The 20749-nt window shown below is 49.0% G+C and overlaps 1 protein-coding gene across 1 annotated transcript in view; it reads right to left on the minus strand.

Moving 5' to 3' along the window:
• Nucleotides 1-20749, minus strand: part of LOC146789715 (Golgi reassembly-stacking protein 1-like) — a 258173-nt gene that overhangs the window by 181838 nt on the left and 55586 nt on the right. Inside the window, exons 2-3 of the mRNA XM_085632047.1 lie at nucleotides 2887-3090; nucleotides 1540-1743 (exon numbers count right to left, since the gene is read on the minus strand). Of these exons, the coding sequence (XP_085488173.1) occupies nucleotides 1540-1743; nucleotides 2887-3006 (324 nt within the window). The 5' untranslated portion in view covers nucleotides 3007-3090. The remainder of the gene's footprint in view (nucleotides 1-1539; nucleotides 1744-2886; nucleotides 3091-20749) is intronic.

Here is a 20749-nt window from a genome sequence, read left to right on the forward strand (position 1 = left end):
CACTTTCAAGTCTGAATCCATTCTAATACGAGTGTGTTTTTGTTCAATTGAGGTAAAGATCTGTGAAAAGGCTGCCCTTTCAGTTGGTAGTCTTCAATGTGCCAAATAGCCCAGTCCCTGCTTCTCCATTTGATGCAAAAGTGTTTTCAGGTCATCAGGAAATAGCAATTTGATAAATAAAAAATATTTGCTTTGGTCAGTATGCCAGCAGAGGATTATAAGAATGCATTTGAAAAAGATTGGCGGGCAGCGATCTACCAGCAATTCGGTTATATTTATAGCTTTGATTAGATCACTGATTTTCTTTTATCATAATCAAGGTAAAGACAGTTTTGATTGAGTTGTGGAGGCTGTGAAATTTGATGAACTCGAGAAAGCAAAGCTGTTCCTGCCTGTTCAAAGGAAAGTGCAATTTGAGGTCATCGTCCTTTTCAATGAGGTGTTTTGTCAAGGTGGCAGAACTTTGAAGTTCGCATTAAGCCATCTGGCACGCATACTAGGTCACAACATTCAGACTATTTTCAAGAGCTCTATGGAATTCCATTGTGTCTTGTAGCGTATGTGTTCAGTTTCAGGTCAGAGTTGAACTATGCCAACTTTTGTTGAAGAGGTCTATATAATAGGTTGTTTAAAGGCAAACCACTATGTAGAGAGCCATTGGTGGAAATTATTTAAGAGCACTACTGAGTGAAAGTTTTACTTGAAAGAAGTGTAGGTTGATGCTTTTGGGGGTTTAACAGTCATACTTGCTGTAAGACCGCTTTGAAAGGAGGTTGATATTAAAAAGGATATAGTGAAACAAAATGAATATATTCAGTGGTGCCTCTCTTAAAAGTTCAACAAAAACATGGTGAATAGTTGAAACCCCATTCCAACATGGCAGTGATGCTCTAAATGAACAGCTGACAAAATATCAATATTATGAACAACTTGCAAGTAGACTTTATAGGTAAATAAACACATTGCCTGGACTCTGGCAGGACGAGATATTCGGGGGTGGTCAGAGACACTTTTGCAAATTGATTTGGACAAGACCTATGCACTGTACACTATGGAACTGAATGTACGTGAAATCTTCCTGATTGGCTGCATTTGCTCTAAGGTTCAGGTTTTGCTTTGAAAAATCCAACCAAAAAAAATACAGGAATGTTACAACATTGTATGGAGGCCTCTGCAACGGAAAAACTGTTGGGAGTCTTCATAAATCCCATATGCAGAAAGGTGCGTTATTCAATATGCAGCTTAAAATTAGTGGCATGATGGATCACTCATTCTCCTCCCCCCCCCCCCCTCCCCCGACCCCCCCCCCCCCCGAGTACAGCCATCTTTTCTAGTAGCTAGCATAAAGTACTATCAGGACACCATATTTTATCTGCTTCCCACAAGAAGGCCTAACAAAAACACATGATCGACGATACAGTCACCAAGTCATTTAATATCTGCTCTTTTCTGCCGGAACAGAATGCTAGGACAGGGAGAACTTAAGGTAATGTAATACCACAAAGGCTAGAAAAAAGCATCCATATATTGGTTTCTTACCAGCACATGCCACACATATTCGTGAACTCCTTGAAAACTGCAGAACCTCACACTGGCACCCAGGAGTCCCTGGCCTCCCCACATGTTGTTTGGTGTAACTTCAACCTCCCGCACTTTCATGGTCTTGATATTGTATACTTCCAGCTTCACTGGTTTCTCTGCATTGGCCTTCAACAAGTCTTTAAACGTGTTGTTGTCCTTGTTCTAAAAGGAGGAAACATACATTTAAAATGATATGGTCAAAGAAATTACTACAAAGACAATCAGATTTTCACTAATTGTGCCCGACTGTTCAGTGTACAATTTCAAGTCCGGTTGATGCACTGCTGCAAAGGCGGCTCAGAATACTTAAGGGTGTAGCTTTTAAAAACAAGCACAGGCATAGGCAACAGGTCTCGCCTTTGGAACCTTGTAAGTGTTACTGTTGGTCATCACACGGTTGCATAATGCCAGTCTATGTCGTAAATGGCTGTAGCACTAACAACCCGGGAGAATGGACTCTAGGCTGCAGGGCTGTCCTGCTCATGCAGTGGCACCCTCTCACTTAAACCAAGCACCCTGCCTTCAGGACTGTCAAGGCCTACTATAGGGGTGACTTATAAGTTAAGTGTAATGACCATTAGATATAGTAAACCCATATCTTAAGTAGGTGGTGCATGCACCAACTTAAACAGGCTGCAATGGCAGGCCTGTAGATCCATTTTGCATGGCCTCTCATGGGTGGCTTAATACATGCTACAGCCAATAGAGGCCTCTGGGGTACCTATGCCCTGGGTACATGGGTACCATATACTAAGGACTGACGAGGGTACCCCAGTAGCCAATCTGGAGTGTACCCAAGTACATGATATAACATTTTAGGGAGAAAACAGATAGGCTGGGGTCCTGATTAGCAGCATCTCAGTCAGACTAGTCAAAAACAGTATTAAATTCAGCAAAAAGTGGTGGTAATCATAAGAAGCAGACCCTACTTTCCTACCCCCCCCCCCAAATGAAAGGAGATGAGACTGACCTTGACCAGTTAAGTCTTCATCTTCGAAGTGGAAATATCTGTCAAGTCCATATGCATTGGCATGGTTACTCCCAGGTCAATATCATCCCCCCCCCCCCCCCACCCCCCCGAGTACAGCCATCTTTTCTAGTAGCTAGCATAAAGTACTATCAGGACACCATATTTTATCTGCTTCCCACAAGAAGGCCTAACAAAAACACATGATCGCCGATACAGTCACCAATTCATTTAATATCTGCTCTTTTCTGCCGGAACAGAATGCTAGGACAGGGAGAACTTAAGGTAATGTAATACCACAAAGGCTAGAAAAAAGCGTCCATATATTGGTTTCTTACCAGCACATGCCACACATATTCGTGAACTCCTTGAAAACTGCAGAACCTCACACTGGCACCCAGGAGTCCCTGGCCTCCCCACATGTTGTTTGGTGTAACTTCAACCTCCCGCACTTTCATGGTCTTGATATTGTATACTTCCAGCTTCACTGGTTTCTCTGCATTGGCCTTCAATAAGTCTTTAAACGTGTTGTTGTCCTTGTTCTAAAAGGAGGAAACATACATTTAAAATGATACGGTCAAAGAAATTACTACAAAGGCAATCAGATTTTCACTAATTGTGCCCGACTGTTCAGTGTACAATTTCAAGTCCGGTTGATGCACTGCTGCAAAGGCGGCTCAGAATACTTAAGGGTGTAGCTTTTAAAAACAAGCACAGGCATAGGCAACAGGTCTCGCCTTTGGAACCTTGTAAGTGTTTAACCATTCAGCACATTATCCATTATATTAGCAATTAAAGACATCAAAGTTTGTGGTAAATTAATGGTGGGAGACCATTAATATTCTGTTGAAAAAAAGCCAAATAAATGACTATGCAAGCACATTATTAATTGTTTTGTCAGAAATGGATAGATGACTTTAATTGCCAGAAGGCATCGGACCAAGTGTTAAGTAGGTGTAGCTTTGCTTCTGTGTTCTTTCAACCTCACACTGCATAGATGACAGACATGACCATGTATCATCAATTACTCGCCTGTTGGACTTCCAAGCATTGCCAGAACACCATAGCACACAGACAGCTGGGGCAGCACTTTACACTGCACTTGAACAAGCACATGCCATGCCTTTCGTAGCCTAGAGGTGGGGCAAATAATGTGCAACATTGGTTGTCCTGTCTGTACAGGGAGGTCCCACTGCCTTTTTATAAAGTAACTTGCCTTTATATAGTGCATCAGCGCATTTTCTTGGCTGTGCTGTGAATAAGGTATTAGTGAAGTGAGGTAACTGGTGAGTGCCACGAGTGAGAGAAGAGTGTGCTGTATTGGGGAAAGTTAAGAGATGTGATCACTGGAGGATCAGCCACGTGCTGCGAAAAGTGTAAAATGGGCAGGATCACGTTTAGGTATTTGTGACGTAGGCTGGAATAACTAGGAGCCTTGAAAAACACAAGTGATGCCCAAGCTTGCAGATGAGCGAGTGGAGATATCCATCGCCACATATAGCCTTTCATAGTAGTTTATAAATGTGAAATTTTTTGGCAGATAAAGTAACTTTGGCATACGTGCATTATTTGATGTGCCCAGGAACACATGACATGGCAAAATTTGGCACTGGGGATAAGAAGTCGTGTTTATTTCACAGTTGACTAGTTATTGGGTCATATCTTTCATATCGGGGCTATTATAGATTAAACCACAGTGAGATCCCCACTAAGCTTGTGCGGTGCACTGCCTAAAGGCGCTGCTTTTTGTTTTCGGACACCTATACTCTTTGCCACAGTGCTTCTTAATTGGTTGGATTACACTTTCGCTGTATGTGCCTGAAAGCGTGGTTGAACAAAGGGTACGCTACTCAAAATACAGTGGCAAACTGGCCCGCTGGTAATTAAGAGGCTGACCGATTCAGAAGAACGGTGTTTTCACTTGGTAAAACTGCAGCATGCTTAAAGCCCACAGGATTGCATCATGCCTCGCAGTGCACACGTGCTGCCTCTAGGATCGACCTAAAAACACCTCAAAACCTCGAACAAATAGACAAGCAGCACCAACAGAACGAGTAGCAGTAAGCCAGTGCAGTGCCTGCATGAACTAACCGAGACTAGGAGTGAACTGTAAATTTAACTGACAATAACACTTCCGCTAATTATATTTGTACTCTCACATTCCACCGTTTTTAAAACAAATTTGACCGTGCTGGAATTTACTTTTTCATGTCACAACTGCATATTGAAAAAATCCTGAAAGAATGTTAAGTCCCGCTTGAACAGGCACAACAAAAATAACTGATGAGCAGGCAGGTTTCTCAGCTTTAACGGTTACCACCATCACACCCATCTTTTAAAGCATCTTTGCCAACGCCACCAAGGGTCGCCACCTGACCAGTATTTTGCAGGTACAGACAGTATTCTTATGGCTAGACTAGGGGACTAGCAAATTTGGAATACCAGAAAAAGCATTCTAGGAAAGTAGGATCTGTTTCTTATACTAAACCCCACTTTTTGCTTCATGCTATACTGTTTTTGGCTAGTCTGACTGGGATCCAGCTAATCAGGACCCCAATCTATCTGCTTTCTCTCTAAACTGTTATGTACTTAGTTACACTCCAGATTGGATACTGGGGTGCCCTCGTCAGTTCCTAGTAAATGGTACCCATGTACCCAGGGCATAGGTACCCCAGAGGCCTCTCATGGGATGAAGCATGCATTATGCCACCCATTAGAGTCCATACAAAATGGAACTACAGGCCTGCCTTTGCAGCCTGTGTAAGTTGGTGCATGCACCGCTTACTTAAGATATAGGTTTACTGTGAGAAGTAGGCCCGATATATGCTGCCCACTAATTAAAAGTGGGCAGCCTGTACCAATCCAAACCACCCTGTGGTTTTAAGCATTCAAAGATAACCTTAAAAAGCTATCCGAGTGGTAGCTGTGGAGAGCAGCCTTCAGGCTTAGTCTTGAAGGAATGTTAAGCAGCTTGCTTTACCAGAATGCAGCCTTATAGTATTTATTAAATGAAATGAGAACCACACAGTAGTTACAAAAATATGATTTTATTAATACAACACTAAAAGTACAAACACCGTATCATCTACATGAAAATACTCTCAAAGCACACAACTCTGAAGCACAGAAACAATCTTAAGTAGCACTAATACAGTGGGCTCCAGGGGTGGGACCAAACCATATACTAAAACAGTGGTATAAGAACCAAGTATCTAGTCAAGACAGTGTCTAGAGGATGTAGAATCGCTGGGACCCAAAGGAACCACCCAAGGTGAGTAAGCAGAGACCCCATGGAGGACAGGTGCAGTGTGGGAACACGACCGCGTGCACCGTACAATTCTATGAGAGAGTTGCAGTTTTAAAGCTTAATGACCCTTCGGCGTGGACTTCGAAGAAACCCCGTGTAACTAAGAGGTTGGAGAGCCACCTCATCTGTGGATACCGTAGTACCAGAGTTACCCATCCCTGGGAAGACTGGTGCATAGGGCTGAAGTGGTGTCGGAAACTGCCAAACTCAATGGAGGACTTCAAAGAAGAGCCACTGCTGGAAGAAAGAAAAGTGTTTGTCGGAATCCAAAGGTGGATTCTTGTTGAAGAGTACCTAAAAGCAGAGGGGACAGAGTCTGGGTCACTCAGGAGTGACCAGGGGCTCGGTAGACAAATGCTCACCAACGGCGGGTGCTTCAGGTGCATTGAGGGGATTCTTGACTCTGCAGCCACCGGGACCAGGAGACGTCGAGGACGACAAGGAGCCGGATACGAGCTGTTCCACAAAGGATGTCTAGTACTGAGGAGTCGGTGTCAGGCTAGAGCACGAGCAAGCCTTGGCAATGGCAACCCACGCAGAGGGTCAGAGGTGGTTATGGTTCAGACCAGCAAGGTCCAGGAGACTCACTAAACAGGGGAGTCAGGGCAGGCCTGGAGCAACCAGGGGGGCCCAAGAAAAGCAAGGATGACCCTCAAGAGGACCCACGGGCCGGAGGCACAGGAGTCACAAGGGGACCTCGAGCAGTTTCACAAAGCAACAGCCCACTGAGCACTCAGTGTGAGGAGGCCACAGTTCTCAGGTGGAAATGGTGCCAGAGGTAGGGGCTACTCGGAGCCCAGTGCACTTGTTTTGGGAACGCCAACAAGCATATACAATTGCAAAAGTATGCAGTGCACAGGGGTACGGGTATTGCAGCCCCCACGAGGGATTGAGCTCAAACTTGGTGAGAGGGCAGCTCGGACCTCCAGGGACTAGGAAACTCACCTCCTGTGTTGCTGGAGACTTCAGAGTCCGTAGGAACTCAAGAGCAGCAGACCGGTCAATCGTGATGCAGTGCAAGCGGTTGGAGGGGTGTGACTCCTTCACTCCAAGGGAGATATTTTCAATTGTCCTTGATGAGCCAGAGCCTGTATGGTGCACAGGCATAGATGATGCTTCAGACAGAGAGAGACGAAGTCGGGCCCAAACGAAGTCCAGAGTGTCCAGACGGTCGAAGTTCAGTTGTTTCTGGTTCAGAATCTGGTCCATGTTGAATCTAGGGTCCTACAGCCAAGTATTCCCATTTGTACCCACAGGAGAGGGTTGGACAGATTCAGGGGACCCTCCCATGGGATGGTCTGGACAGTAGGGAGGTTGCACCCATGTCCTTTGTCCAGTTTCGTGCCAGAGCAGAAGCAAACTTCTCCCAGGACTGGTTTAAACTGGACTATGCACAGGAACGCCAAATGTGCCCCTCATGCAGACTGTCGCTGGCAAGTGCACCCACCCAGTCCTAATACACTAAATCCTGTCTGAGAGGTGGTCCCACCTCCCAGTGACAGGAGGCCTATTGTCCTGCCTTCCCCTGCTCGAGCTTGGCTCAGCAGCAGGAGGGCAGAAATGTGTCCCTGGTCGACAGCAACCCTTTCGAGCTGCCCGGGACTATAAGGCTGGTTCCAGGAACACCAGGGACCACACAAAGCTAGTTTGAGGGAGTGCAATCATACCTTGCACACCGGTTACCGGTTTGGGGGTATGATTCCACAATGTTTGAAACCAAACACGATAGGTTTACTTTCAGCCGTTTTACAGTTGGTCATCACACGGTTGCATAATGCCAGTCTATGTCGTAAAGGGCTGTAGCACTAACAACCCGGGAGAATGGACTCTAGGCTGCAGGGCTGTCCTGCTCATGCAGTGGCACCCTCTCACTTAAACCAAGCACCCTGCCTTCAGGACTGTCAAGGCCTACTATAGGGGTGACTTATAAGTTAAGTGTAATGACCATTAGATATAGTAAACCCATATCTTAAGTAGGTGGTGCATGCACCAACTTAAACAGGCTGCAATGGCAGGCCTGTAGATCCATTTTGCATGGCCTCTCATGGGTGGCTTAATACATGCTACAGCCAATAGAGGCCTCTGGGGTACCTATGCCCTGGGTACATGGGTACCATATACTAAGGACTGACGAGGGTACCCCAGTAGCCAATCTGGAGTGTACCCAAGTACATGATATAACATTTTAGGGAGAAAACAGATAGGCTGGGGTCCTGATTAGCAGCATCTCAGTCAGACTAGTCAAAAACAGTATTAAATTCAGCAAAAAGTGGTGGTAATCATAAGAAGCAGACCCTACTTTCCTACACCCCACCCCCCAAATGAAAGGAGATGAGACTGACCTTGACCAGTTAAGTCTTCATCTTCGAAGTGGAAATATCTGTCAAGTCCATATGCATTGGCATGGTTACTCCCAGGTCAATATTCCACTTTATAGTCCATCCCCTGTAGTGAAATGGACCATCTCAAAAGTTTGAGCTGTTCACCCTTCATCTGTTTTAGCCATAGGAGGGGCTTATGGCCTGTCTGAACAATAAAGGGGGTGCCAAACAAGTATGGCCTCCGCTTCTTCAGAGCCCAAACCACAGCAAAGGCTTCCCTCTCAATAGCTGACCAACGTTTCTCTCTGGGGGTCAACCTTTTGCTGATAAAAGCTACTGGTTGATCCTGACCCTCTGCATTAAGTTGTGACAACACAACCCCTACCCCCAACTCAGATGCATCTGTTTGGACAATGAATTGTTTGGAATAGTCAGGTCTTTGCAGAATGGGAGCAGTGCACATGACCTGCTCGAGATAGTCAAATGCCTTCTGACAGCTAACTGTCCACTGAACCTTCTTGGGCATTCTCTTTGAGGTAAGATCATTCGAGGGAGTCACTATAGACCCATATCCTTTAACACGTCTCCTGTAATACCCAGTCAGGCCCATGAAAACTCTGACCTGAGTCTGGATAGTTGGAGCAACCCAGTCCATGATGGTCTGGATTTTGCTCTAATGGTTGAACCTGGCCTCCAACCACAAGGTGGCCCAGGCACACAACCTTGCTCTGCCCTATCTGGCACTTGGTGGCCTTGATAGTGAGGCCTGCCTTTTGCAGAGCCTCCAAAACATTCTTCAGGTGGACCAGGTGATCCTCCCAGGTGGAGCTAAAGACAGCCATATTATCAAGATATGCTGCACCATAGGCTTCCAGGCCTGTAAGGACTTTGTTCACCAACCTTTGGAATGTGGCAGGTGCATTATTCAAAGCAAAAACCAAAGGAAATGATGGACGGAGTGTTGAACATTGCAAGCACTCACCCCCAGTCAACTGATCTGGGTTTAATCCATCACCATTCTTTAGCCCACTCTGCCACCCCAGTTCAGACATGGCCATATGCAAATCAGTCTGACCCTGTGCCACATGGGAACAGTCCAGCCCGAACTGCCAAGCCATGTCTTCCCTGGACCGGAAACAAGCTTCCTAGGACCGGTGCATTATTCAAACCAAAGGACATTACAGTAAATTGATAATAGTCTGATTTGATAATGGCCAGCAGTGAGGTCAAATGTGCTCAAAAACTTGGCTGAGGCCAAAGTATCAATAAGCTCATCTGCCCTAGGAATTGGATGACCATCAGTCCTAGTGACTGCATTAAGTCCCCAGCAGTCACCACAAAACCTCATCTCTTACCACCCTGGGTGTGAGGGTTAGGTACCAGGACTACTGGGCTAGCCCAAGGGCTATCTGAGGGCTCAATCACTCCAAGCATCTTTTGTACTTCAGTCCTGATGCAGTCGCTGACCTGATCAGGCTGCCTGTGAATCTTATTTTAACAGGTAGAATTTCTCCAATGTTCACTTCATGAGTACACCAGGTGGTCTGCCTAGGAGTCAGAGAGAACATGAATCTGTATTGATTGGGGACCTTCCTACAATCAATTTTTTGTTGGTGAATGAGGCTGCCTCCCAAAGCTACATCAACTGACCCATCATCAGGATTTTGTGAGAGGAGGTCAGGGAGTGGGTCACTCTTCCTCCTGTCCCTCATCAATTGCCATGAGCAAGCCCATGTCAGCCCTGTCAATTTATGGCTTGAGCCTGTTCACATGGAGCACTCTGTGGGGGCTCCTGGGAGTACCAAGGTCCACCAAGTAGGTGACTTCTCCCTTTTGCTCAAGAATGGTATGGTGCCCACTCCATGTATCCTGGAGAGCAGCTGGGCCATAGGCTCCAGCACCCAAAACGTCTGTCCTGGCTGGGAACCAGCCAGGACAGCCTTTTTGGTCATGCCAAGCTTTTTGCAATCATTGGCTTGCCTCAAGGTTTTTGCTGGCCTTCTTGTACTCTGCCATCCTGGAGCGGAGACCAAGTACATAGTCCACTATGTCTTGCTTTAGAGGTTTGAGAGGAAACTCCCATCCCTCCTTCAAACACAAGGGACCCCTAACTGGATGCACAAACAAAAGTTCAAAAGGGTTGTAGTCAACCCCCATTTGTGGGACCGCTCTGTAGGCAAAAATGCAGGGCAACAGGACATCCCATTTTCGCCTACGTTTTCTGGGAGGCCCATGATCATGTCCTTGAGGGTTTTGTTGAACCTTTCAACTAACCCACTGGTTTGTGGGTGATACGGTGTGGTGAAATAGTAGTTCACTCCACACTCCTTCCACATTGCAGTGATGTAAGTTGACATGAAGTTTGTACCTCTGTCAGTTCAGACCTCCTTAGGGAAACCCACTCTGGAATAAATTCCCAGGAGGGCCCTTGCCACCAGAGGAGCTGTGGTGGTTCTAAGGGGTATCACCTCTGGATACCTACTGGCATGTTCCAACACCACTAGAATATAACTCCCCAGATGCAGTTGGAGGGTTAATGGGACCAATGATATCAATCCCAAACCTCTCAAAGGGAACCCCTACCACAGGTAGTGGTAATGAGGGGGGGCTATTTTGTACCACCTGACTTTTCACTGGCTTGACAGGTGGTAAAGGAACAACAAAACTCCTTTGTGACCTCTGATGTGTGAGGCCAGTTAAAGTGAGGGACAAGACTGTCCCAAGTCTTACTTTGTTCTAGGTGTCCTGCTAAGGGAATGTCATGTGCCAAGGTGAGCAGGAAGCCCCTAAACTTCAGAGGTATGACCAACGTCCTGGTGGCACCAGGCTTGGGGTCTCTACCGTCCAAGTAGAAGAGTCCCTCATCCCAATAGTTCTTGAGATTCCCTGACACTTCCAGCAGCCTCAGCAGCAGCTTGCTGTCTGAGGGATTCAAGAAAGGGGCAGGTTTGCTGCTCCAAACTCAAGTCAGCCCTGGAAGGCACCCCTGTCCCTAAGAACTCAACCTGATAAGGTTCCAGTTCCTCTGAGACAGTTCCTTCACAGGGACGGAGATCATCTCCCTCAAGATATTGATACTCACACAGAGTCGGGGGGGAGGGGGGGAGAGACAGCCTTACCCATCCTGCTCCTTCTCTTGGAAGGCCCTTGGGTCCATTGTTCCAAGATCCAAGGCCTGTTCAGTGTTATCCATCTTGGCCTGTGACGTGGTCACAGCAAACACATCTGCAGTGATGCCCAGCATTGCTGCATGAGTCTTTAACTCGACCTTAGCCCAGGCACAAGTTTCCAAATCATTGCCCAACAAACACTCCACTAGAAGGTCTGAGCTAACCACAACTTTTAGAGCCAGTTACCGCTCCCCAGATGAAATTAAAAACTGCCAGGAAATGATCAGTCCTGACATTGTTAGCATTGGTCACTTGGTACATTTCTTTAAGTATGATTTCGTCAGGGCCCACAAGATTCTTTGTCACCATAGTGACACTTGCACCTGTGTCCCTGAATGCCATGGCCTACTTACCATTGATCAAAGGCTGTTGTGTGTATTTGCACAGCTTACTGGGACAAACAAATAAGGGGGCACGATCCATGCCACCATCACAGACCAGCCCAGACTGAGCTGGAGTTCTGACTAGGTCAGAGCCCAAGGTTAACCCTATTAACCCCTTGTTCCCTCTACCACCACCTGTACTAGTGCTAGGGGGCGCAGTTGATTGGGCAGTGGTGGTAGGAGGATTTTCCTTGGCTTTTAGACAAACAGAATCTTGTGTCCAAAGGGTCTTTACCTTACACAAGTAACACCAAGGTTTATTTTTGCCTTTACCTTTGTTGGATAGTGACTCTCCCCCAGATGCAGGTTTTTGGGTTCCTGATGAAGACTTCTGATCTTTACCCTTGTCCCCACCCTTATCTGGAGTTTTAGCATCTTGCTTCTTCTGGTAACCACCATTGTTCTGTTTTTTTCTGCGTCACCCTGGTTCTGACCCACTTATATGCTTTCTTTCCCAATTCTTGGGGAGAAGTTGGATCCGCGTCAACCAGGTACTGATGCAACAACTGATTTTGGCAATTTTGGATCTGCTCCCTTGAAATCATTCACTTTGCTGCCAAGCAGCCAGCCTTCCAAAGCCTTAATGGCACTATCTCCAAAGGCTACCCAGTCCTGATTGTGTCTTCTGGGTTTCTCAACTTAATCCTGTGCTGTTCAGTGGTTAAGCCAAACCCATCAATGAGAACTCTTCAGGATGGAGTAGTTGTCAGCATCCTCTTCTCTAACAGTGAGGAGCTTATCTCTACCTTTGTCAGCAAAGGAGAGCCACAAGATAGCTGCCCACTGCTCTTGAGGGACCCTCTGAACTTTACATACGCTCTCCAAAGCAGTTATCCATTTATGGATGTCATCCCCAACATGGTAGGGAGGGACAAACTTGCTCAGGTCCCTATTAAAGGAATGCTCCTTAATTCTAGGGAAACTGTTCCTGCCACCGTGGGACTCTAGTCCTAACTTTGTTTTCTAGCTCTCTGGACTTCTAGGGATTTTTTATCCAGAGTCGATTGCTGTTGCCTAATCCTAAGCTTAGATTTCTCAAGTTCCAGAATTTGGTACTCCCTATCATAAGAGTGGTCCCTCATGCTAGATACAAAGGTCCCTAAAGACTGTCCTGAGCGATTAGACTCTGCAGAGGGAGATCTAGATCTCCTTGGTAAAGTCTGCACTCTGCCTGGAGGGGTGAAAAGGGGGCATCATGGCCTTCTCCACTGCCTTCTGGAAGATCTGAGTTATCCAGGTGGGACCCATCTTGGTCCCCCTGGTCATGGTTAGATTCCAGGTCATAAAAGGTGTCCCCTCCTGATCTGTCTTCATTCCCTGTCCCATCCACTCGGTCTGGTTCATCTGACCCAGGGGTCTTCCTTAGTTCATCTAACAGTAACTTCTCTATTAGACGTTCAGTGTTGGCGCTTCTCCCTGTCTTCAGCTTTCTAGAGGCACTCTGGGCTTTCAATTCGTGGAATGAAAGCTTAATGTATCCAGAGGGCAGAGAGCCACTGGCATCTCCTTTAGTAGACATACTAAGTGTGGTGAGGTGTTGCACCTACCTAACCTAGTGGGAACCAAACTGAGGTTAGAGAAAGGTTGTGCTAGACCATCGACTTACCCAACCCTAGGTTCAGTAGAACTTACTTATTCTAAGCTAGTATTATATGTACCTAGTACTTAGTGGTTTTCAGTTAATCAATACAAAGATTTATCTGGTAAAACAATGAAGGCTTAAATCTTAACCGCTGCCCACCACTGTGAGAAGTTGGCCTGTTATATGCTGTCTGCTAATTAAAGTGGTCACCCTGTACCAGTCCAAACAGCCCTTATGGTGATTTAAGAGATCAAGGATAACCTAAGAAAGCTATCCAAGTGGTAGTTGTGGAGAGCTGCCTTCCGGCTTAGTCTTGAAGGAATGTTAAGCAGCTTGTTTTACCAGAATGCAACCATATAGTATTGTTTAAATGAAAGGAGAACCACGCAGTAGTTATAAAGATATGTATTTATTGATCTAACACTCTTTAAGTACGACACAGTATCCTCTACACGAGGATACTCACAAAGCACACTATACTGTAGCACAGAAACAATAGTAAAAAGCACTAATACACAGTAGGCTCTAGGGGGAGACCAAACCATATACTAAAACAGTGGTATAAGATCCACAACTCGAGTTAAGACTGTCTAGAGGATGTAAAATCGCTGGGACCCCAAAGAACCACCCAGGTGAGTAAGTAGGGACCCCACAGAGGACAGGTGCAGTGTGGAAACAAGACCGTGTGCTACTTACAATTCATGGAGTCGCGGTTGAAGTTTTAAAGTTTAAGGACCCTTCTAAGTGGACTTCGAAGAAACCCGGTGGAAGTTAGGAGGTTGGAAAGCCACCCCACCCGTGGATACGGTAGTACCAGAGGTACCTATCCCAGGGAAGCCAGATTCATAGGTCTGAAGTGGAGTCAGAAACTGCCGTTGATCTCTGGAGGACTTCCAAGAAGAGACACTTCTGGAAAGAAGGAAAGTGTCCTCCAGAATCCAAAGGTGGATTTTTGGTGAAGAGTACTTGAAAGCAAAGGGGACAGTCTGGGTCATTCAGGAAGGACCATGGGCTCGGTAGACTAATGCCCACCGATGTCTGGTGCTTCAGGTGCATTGAGGGTGATCTTGACCCTGCATTCAACGTGACAAGAAGACGTCGAGGATGACCAGGAGCACAAGAGCTGTCCCACAAAGGATGTAGAGTACTGAGGGGTCGGTGTCTGGCTGGAGCACCAACAAGCCTTGGCAACGCAACACACGCAGAAGGTTTAAGAAGGGTATGGTTCGGACCAGCAAGCTCCAGGAGACTCGCCAAACACAGGGGAGTCAGGGCAGGCATTTAGTCTCCATGGGAGCCCAAGAAATGCAAAGATGACCCTCAAGGACCCACAGGCCGGAGACACAGGAGTCGTGAGGGGACCTCGAGCAGTTTCACAAAGCAGCCCAAGGAGCACTCAGTCCGGGGAGGCTGAAGTTCTTTGGTGGAAATGGTGCCAGAGGTTGGGAGCTACTTGGAGCCCAGGGCACTGGTTTTTGGAACACCGACAAGCATATGCACTTGCAAAAGTACGCGGTGCACAGGGTTATGGGTATTGCAGCCCCCACAAGGGATTCTGACCTCATATTTGGTGAAAGGGCAGCTCGGACTTCGAGGGACTTGGAAACCCTTCTCCTCTGTTGCTGGAGCCTTCGGAGTCCTCAGGAGCAGCAGACCGGTCAATCGTGATGTGGTGCCTGCAGTTGCAGGGGAATGACTTCTTCACTCCAAGGGAGATACCTTCAGTTGTCCCCGATGCTCCACAGGTCCTGCAAAGCTCTGGCGCAAATCTGGGCAAAGGATATTGGAGTAATCTCCCCACTGTCCAGACCCTGCCCTGGGAGGGTCCCTGAATTTGTCCAACCCTCTCCCGTGGGTGTAAAAGGGCTTACCTGGCTGTAGGACCCTAGATTGGACGTAGACAAGATTCTGATCAAGAAACTACTGACCTTCGACCATTTGGACACTCTGGACTTGGCTGGTCTTCGACTGGGCCTAAATTAGTCTCCCTCGGTCCACAGCATCGTCTATGCCCGTGCACCATAAAGGCTCCGTGTAGGACCTGTGGAGCATCAAGGAAAACTGAGGATATCTCCCTTGGAGTGAAGGAGTCACTCCCCTGCAACCACAGGCACCACATCTCAACTGACCGGTTTACTGCTCCTGAGCTCCGGACTCCGAAGGCTCCAGCAACACAGGAGGTGGGTTTCCAAGTCCCGCGAGGTCCGAGCTGCCCTCTTAACAAGTTTGAGGTCAGAATCACTTGTGGAGGCTGCAATACCCGTACCCCTGTGCACAGCGCACTTTTGGAAGTGCATATTCTTGTTGGAGTTTCCAAAACAAGGGCACTGAGCTCCAAGTAGTCCCAACCTCTGGCACCATTTCCACCAAAGAACTCCGGTCTTTTCGCACAGAGTGCTCCGTGTGCTGTTGCTTTGTAAAACTGCTAGGAGGTCCCCTCACGACTCTTGCGCCTACGGCCTGTGGGTCCTCGAGGGCCATCTTTGCTTTTCTTGGGCTCCCATGGAGACTAAATGCCTGCCCTGACTCCCCTGTGTTTGGCGAGTCTCCTGGACCTTGCTGGTCCGAACCATACCCTTCTTAAACCTTCTGCGTGTGTTGCGTTGCCAAGGTTTGTTGGTGCTCCAGCCAGACACCGACCCCTCAGTACTCTACATCCTTTGTGGGACAGCTCTTGTGCTCCTGGTCATCCTCGACGTCTTCTTGTCACGTTGAATGGAGGGTCAAGATCACCCTCAATGCACCTGAAGCACCAGACATCGGTGAGCATTAGTCTACCGAGCCCATGGTCCTTCCTGAATGACCCAGACTGTCCCCTTTGCTTTCAAGTACTCTTCACCAAAAATCCACCTTTGGATTCTGGAGGACACTTTCCTTCTTTCCAGAAGTGGCTCTTCTTGGAAGTCCTCCAGAGATCAACGGCAGTTTCTGACTCCACTTCAGACCTATGAATCTGGCTTCCCTGGGATAGGTACCTCTGGTACTACCGTATCCACGGGTGGGGTGGCTTTCCAACCTCCTAACTTCCACGGGGTTTCTTCGAAGTCCACTTAGAAGGGTCCTTAAACTTTAAAACTTCAACCGCGAGGAGCCTAGCACGCAACCAAGATGGCCGCGTAGGCTTGTGGCTCCCGGGGGCCTCCACAACCTCCCACGTCTATCCTGTCATAATCCTGATTTTTTCGATGGGCTTTTGTTTATGATCTTGCGCTAAGGTGCCACTCGTTTTCCAAATCGAAATTGGACTCCGGGAACGTGTTTTTTGGCGATCTGAAGTTTGCGGCATTCTCCGGTCTTGGTGCCGAACTCGGGTTGGTGAGGTGCCCGGCTGCGAATTGAACAACAGCGGCATGCCAGGCTGGGCCTTCCCCCGTACCCCGTGCTTTCACTTTCGGTTTCGAGTTAAGCTACCGAGACTGATGCGTGGGACATTGGGAGAGCTGCGCGGAGTACGGAGTGCAAGGCCTAGTCTTGAACTGTAAACAGGCCTCTTTCAGTTGGCGGCCCGGATCTCCTGGCCTTCCTCCGGGTGCTGGAGGGTGCTGACCTTGCTGATCGCTGACGATGACGACGAGAGTGGACGGCGACAAACTGAAACCCAAATCTACCCGGAGGGGAGCTTATTCCCAGGCCAACAATATGGACCGCTATGCGCAGCCAAAGGGATCCCCTAGTGGATCGCGTAAATCGCCTGAGCCGCCCAAGGAGGCCTCGGGCACATCATCCGAATTGACCCTGTTGGATGTCATGGGGGCCATTGAGGAGATGAAGGTGACTGTGAACCAGCAATTGGATACTCTGGCTAACAAATTGGACTCGGTGCTGATTGATGTCACCTTGGTCAGAGCGGACCTGTCGAAAACCAATGACCGGGTCGACTCATTGACCCAAGCGGCGTCGAGCCTAACGGTAGATGTGGCCGCCTTGCAGACGACGGTGCGGAGGTTGCAGCTCGCCAGTGACCTGACCGAGCGTCGCCTTGAGGATTCCGAAGGCAGGGCCAGACGGAACAACGTCCGCATTATCGGCGTGCCCGAACGGTCGGAGGAGTCTGCTGTGGATCTTTTTGTGGAGGATCTAGTGGTGACTCATCTAGCACCCAAAGGGCTGAGCAAGTTCTTCGCTGTGGAACGGGCCCACAGGATCCCGGGGGGTGCGCCCAAAGTGGGTGCCCCCCCGCGGCCTATCATTGCCCGACTTTTTAATTTTCGGGATAGAGACGCTATCCTGCAGGCGTCGAGGGTGGCTGGGCCATTACGATTTGAGAACTCCAATGTTAGCTTTTACCCAGACTTTACACAAGCGGTTCAAAAGCAACGGATGGGATTCTCGGCCATCAAACGGCGCCTGAGAGACATGGAGTTCAAGTATGCGATGCTGTTCCCGGCTAGGTTGCGGGTCGAGTTGGATGGTCGCTCCCACTTCTTCGACCGGCCGGAGGCGTTGGGTAAGAGTCGGGATCGGGAGGGTCGGATGGCGGAGAGCGGAGAGGGTTTGACGGAGTAGGAATGGAACTGTGATCCTGGTGATGGACTGTATTGGTAACGTTTTGCACCTGTGGCTGCACTGGACTCCAGTTTGTAACGATTTGCCCAGTGGTAGTTGGAGGTTGCGGGGGGCTTGCTGGGGCCCTTTCCTCCTTCTGGGGTTTTATCTTGTCCTTTCTTCATATTGGGGCGACAGGCACACTGCATGTTGGGGGGGCTGTCCGGGCTCACGCAGGGGTGCAGGGAGGGGGGAGTTTTGTTGGGGTTGATGGGGGGGGGGTTGGGGTTTGTTTGTTTGTTTCACAAGGCGGGGTAATATTTTTTGCGGTGCTATTATGATTGTGCTCCCCGGGAGGGGGATATTTTGTGCTGGGAGGGATGGGGGGTAGGGGACTGAGACTTCTTTCCTGGAATGTGAATGGGCTGGGGGACAGGATAAAGCGGGGGGTAGTCCTGCAGTTCTTGAAACGTATTTCGCCTGACTGTGTTCTTGCAGGAAACGCACCTCATAGGGAACTCTTTTCATGCCATGAACAGACGAGGATATCGCCTCCTGGCCCATTCTGGTTTCACCTCTGGCTCGAGGGGAGTGGGCATCTTAGTCAGGACCTCTCTCCCGCTGGTGGTTGATGAGGTGCTCCACGACGACAGAGGGCGCTACACTGCGCTGGTGGGGAGGTGGGAGGGTAGATTGATTTCGCTGGTCGCGGTCTACGTGCCGCCGGGCCTGCAGACGGCCACCTTTGCTGATTTGGGGCGCCTGCTACTTGGGCTTCCGGGGGGGGTTTTGGTCTTGGGGCGGGGATTTTAACGCAGTGGTTTCCGGAGTTGAAGATCGACACCCCCCTAGGGACCTCCCTCGGGCCCAGAACTGGCTGGGGGGCTTTCTGGATACCCTGAGACTGATAGACTGCTGGCGGTTGAAACACCCTGGACAGGCGCAATATACCTTCCACTCTGGGGCCCACGGTAGTCTTTCGAGGCTTGACTATATGCTAGTGCCTGCGGCCCAAGCTGGGATGATCGGGGAAGTGCGACACTTGGCACGCGGTATATCTGATCACTCCCCTCTTTTGCTACACCTAGATATCGCCTTGGGAGCGGAGGGGAGGGTGGCACCGATCAACCCCTGGTACCTACGAAACCCCACGATCCGTGCAGACCTGGTTAAGTCTTTGGCACACTATTTTAATGATAACGTGGGGTCGGTGTCTTCCGCCGTCTCCCTTTGGGAGGCCTTTAAGACGGTGCTCCGGGGCCAGGCCCTATCTCTCATTTCCCACACCAAAAAATGCGAGGCGCAGGAGGTTGTTCGGCTAGAAAATGAGATCACCGAGTTGGAGAGTGATTTGGAGCAAGGTGTTATGGATGACAGATTGCATGTGCTGGAGCTTAAGCAGGCCGACTATAAGGCGCTGGTTACTGAATCTGCTAGGAGTATGGGCAGGGAGCAACAGGGGCGATTGTACGATATGGGTGATAAGGCAGGGAAGTTAATTGCCTGGTTGGATAAGAAGGAGAGAGCGAGTCGAGTGGTGCCGGAGATTGAGAGGGTGGATGGTGTGCGTGTGACGGACCCCGGTGACATTGTCGATTGCTTTGCGGAGTATTTTCACGGGGTCTACTCTCCGGTCTCAGAGCGATCGGAGGAAGACTCTCGACTGCTGCTTCGAGATATTACTCTGCCTTCCCTATCTGATGAGGATAAAGTATTGATGGATGCGGCCCTATCGCCAGATGAGATTGCTTTGGTCATTCGCTCCATTGCCTCGGGTAAGGCCATGGGTCCTAATGGACTTCCCATCGAATTGTATAAGCTGCGCCCAGATGCGATTGCCCCGTATCTCTGGGACATGTTCCTTGAGGCTCAGGCGGCGGGCTCCCTACCTTCTGACCAACGTCTTGCTACTATTGTTGTTATCCATAAGGAAGGGAAGCCGCGGGATCGGTGTACTTCTTACAGGCCTATCTCTTTGTTAAACGCGGAGCCCAAAATCCTCGCCAAGGTACTGGCCAATCGTCTGATCCGGGTTGTAGGCGACCTGATTCATCAGGATCAATCCGGTTTTATACCCCATCGCAATACCGCTTTGAACCTGCGGCGACTGCATGGCGTCCTTGCTCGCGCCCCATTCATTCGTGAGCCGGCCATCTTGGCGTCCTTGGACGCTACCATGGCGTTCGACACCTTGGAATGGCCATACATCTGGGCGGCGTTGGCGAAGTTTGGGTTTGGCCCGGGGTTTATCGGTTGGGTGAAATTGCTTTACGACAACCCACTGGCACAGGTAGTGGTCAACGGACGGGTGTCGGCTCCCTTTGTTTTGGGTAGGGGCACCCGACAGGGATGTCCACTGTCGCCTCTTCTCTTTGCGCTTTGCTTGGAGCCCCTTGCGGAATGGTTGCGGTGGCCCCCCTCGATACGTGGCCTTAGATGGACGCCGGAATACGAGGATCGTGTTTCCCTATATGTGGACGATATCCTCTTGTATCTTGCATCTCCGCGTAAATCGCTCATTGTATTAGTGGATGTGTTGAGCTCCTTTGGTCGCAACTCCGGATTGGTAATTAACTGGGCTAAGTCTTGTGTATACGTTCTCTCCGGGGAGGCCCCCCCCCCTTCCGCGGGGGTGCCCTATCCAGATTGCGGAGTCAGGGTTCACGTATTTGGGTATCTTTATAACCCTGGATCCGGTGGCCCGGTATGATCGGAATCTTCTCCCCCCCCTTCAGCGCCTAAGGGCGGATGTGGCGGGATGGCGGTGGCTGCCGCTCGGCCGGGCAGCATTGTTCAAAATGATGTCGCTACCACGTTTTTTGTACGCCCTGCAGAATACTATGGACGTAGTGGCGGCCCGTTATTTTCGGGAGGTGGAGTGTCTCCAGCGTCGATTGTTTTGGGATGGGCGGCCGCGGATTGCTCTTGCTAAACTGACCCTACCGTGGTATGA

Source organism: Triturus cristatus, chromosome 10 (assembly GCF_964204655.1).
Source record: "Triturus cristatus chromosome 10, aTriCri1.1, whole genome shotgun sequence".
Classification (NCBI taxonomy): domain Eukaryota; kingdom Metazoa; phylum Chordata; class Amphibia; order Caudata; family Salamandridae; genus Triturus; species Triturus cristatus.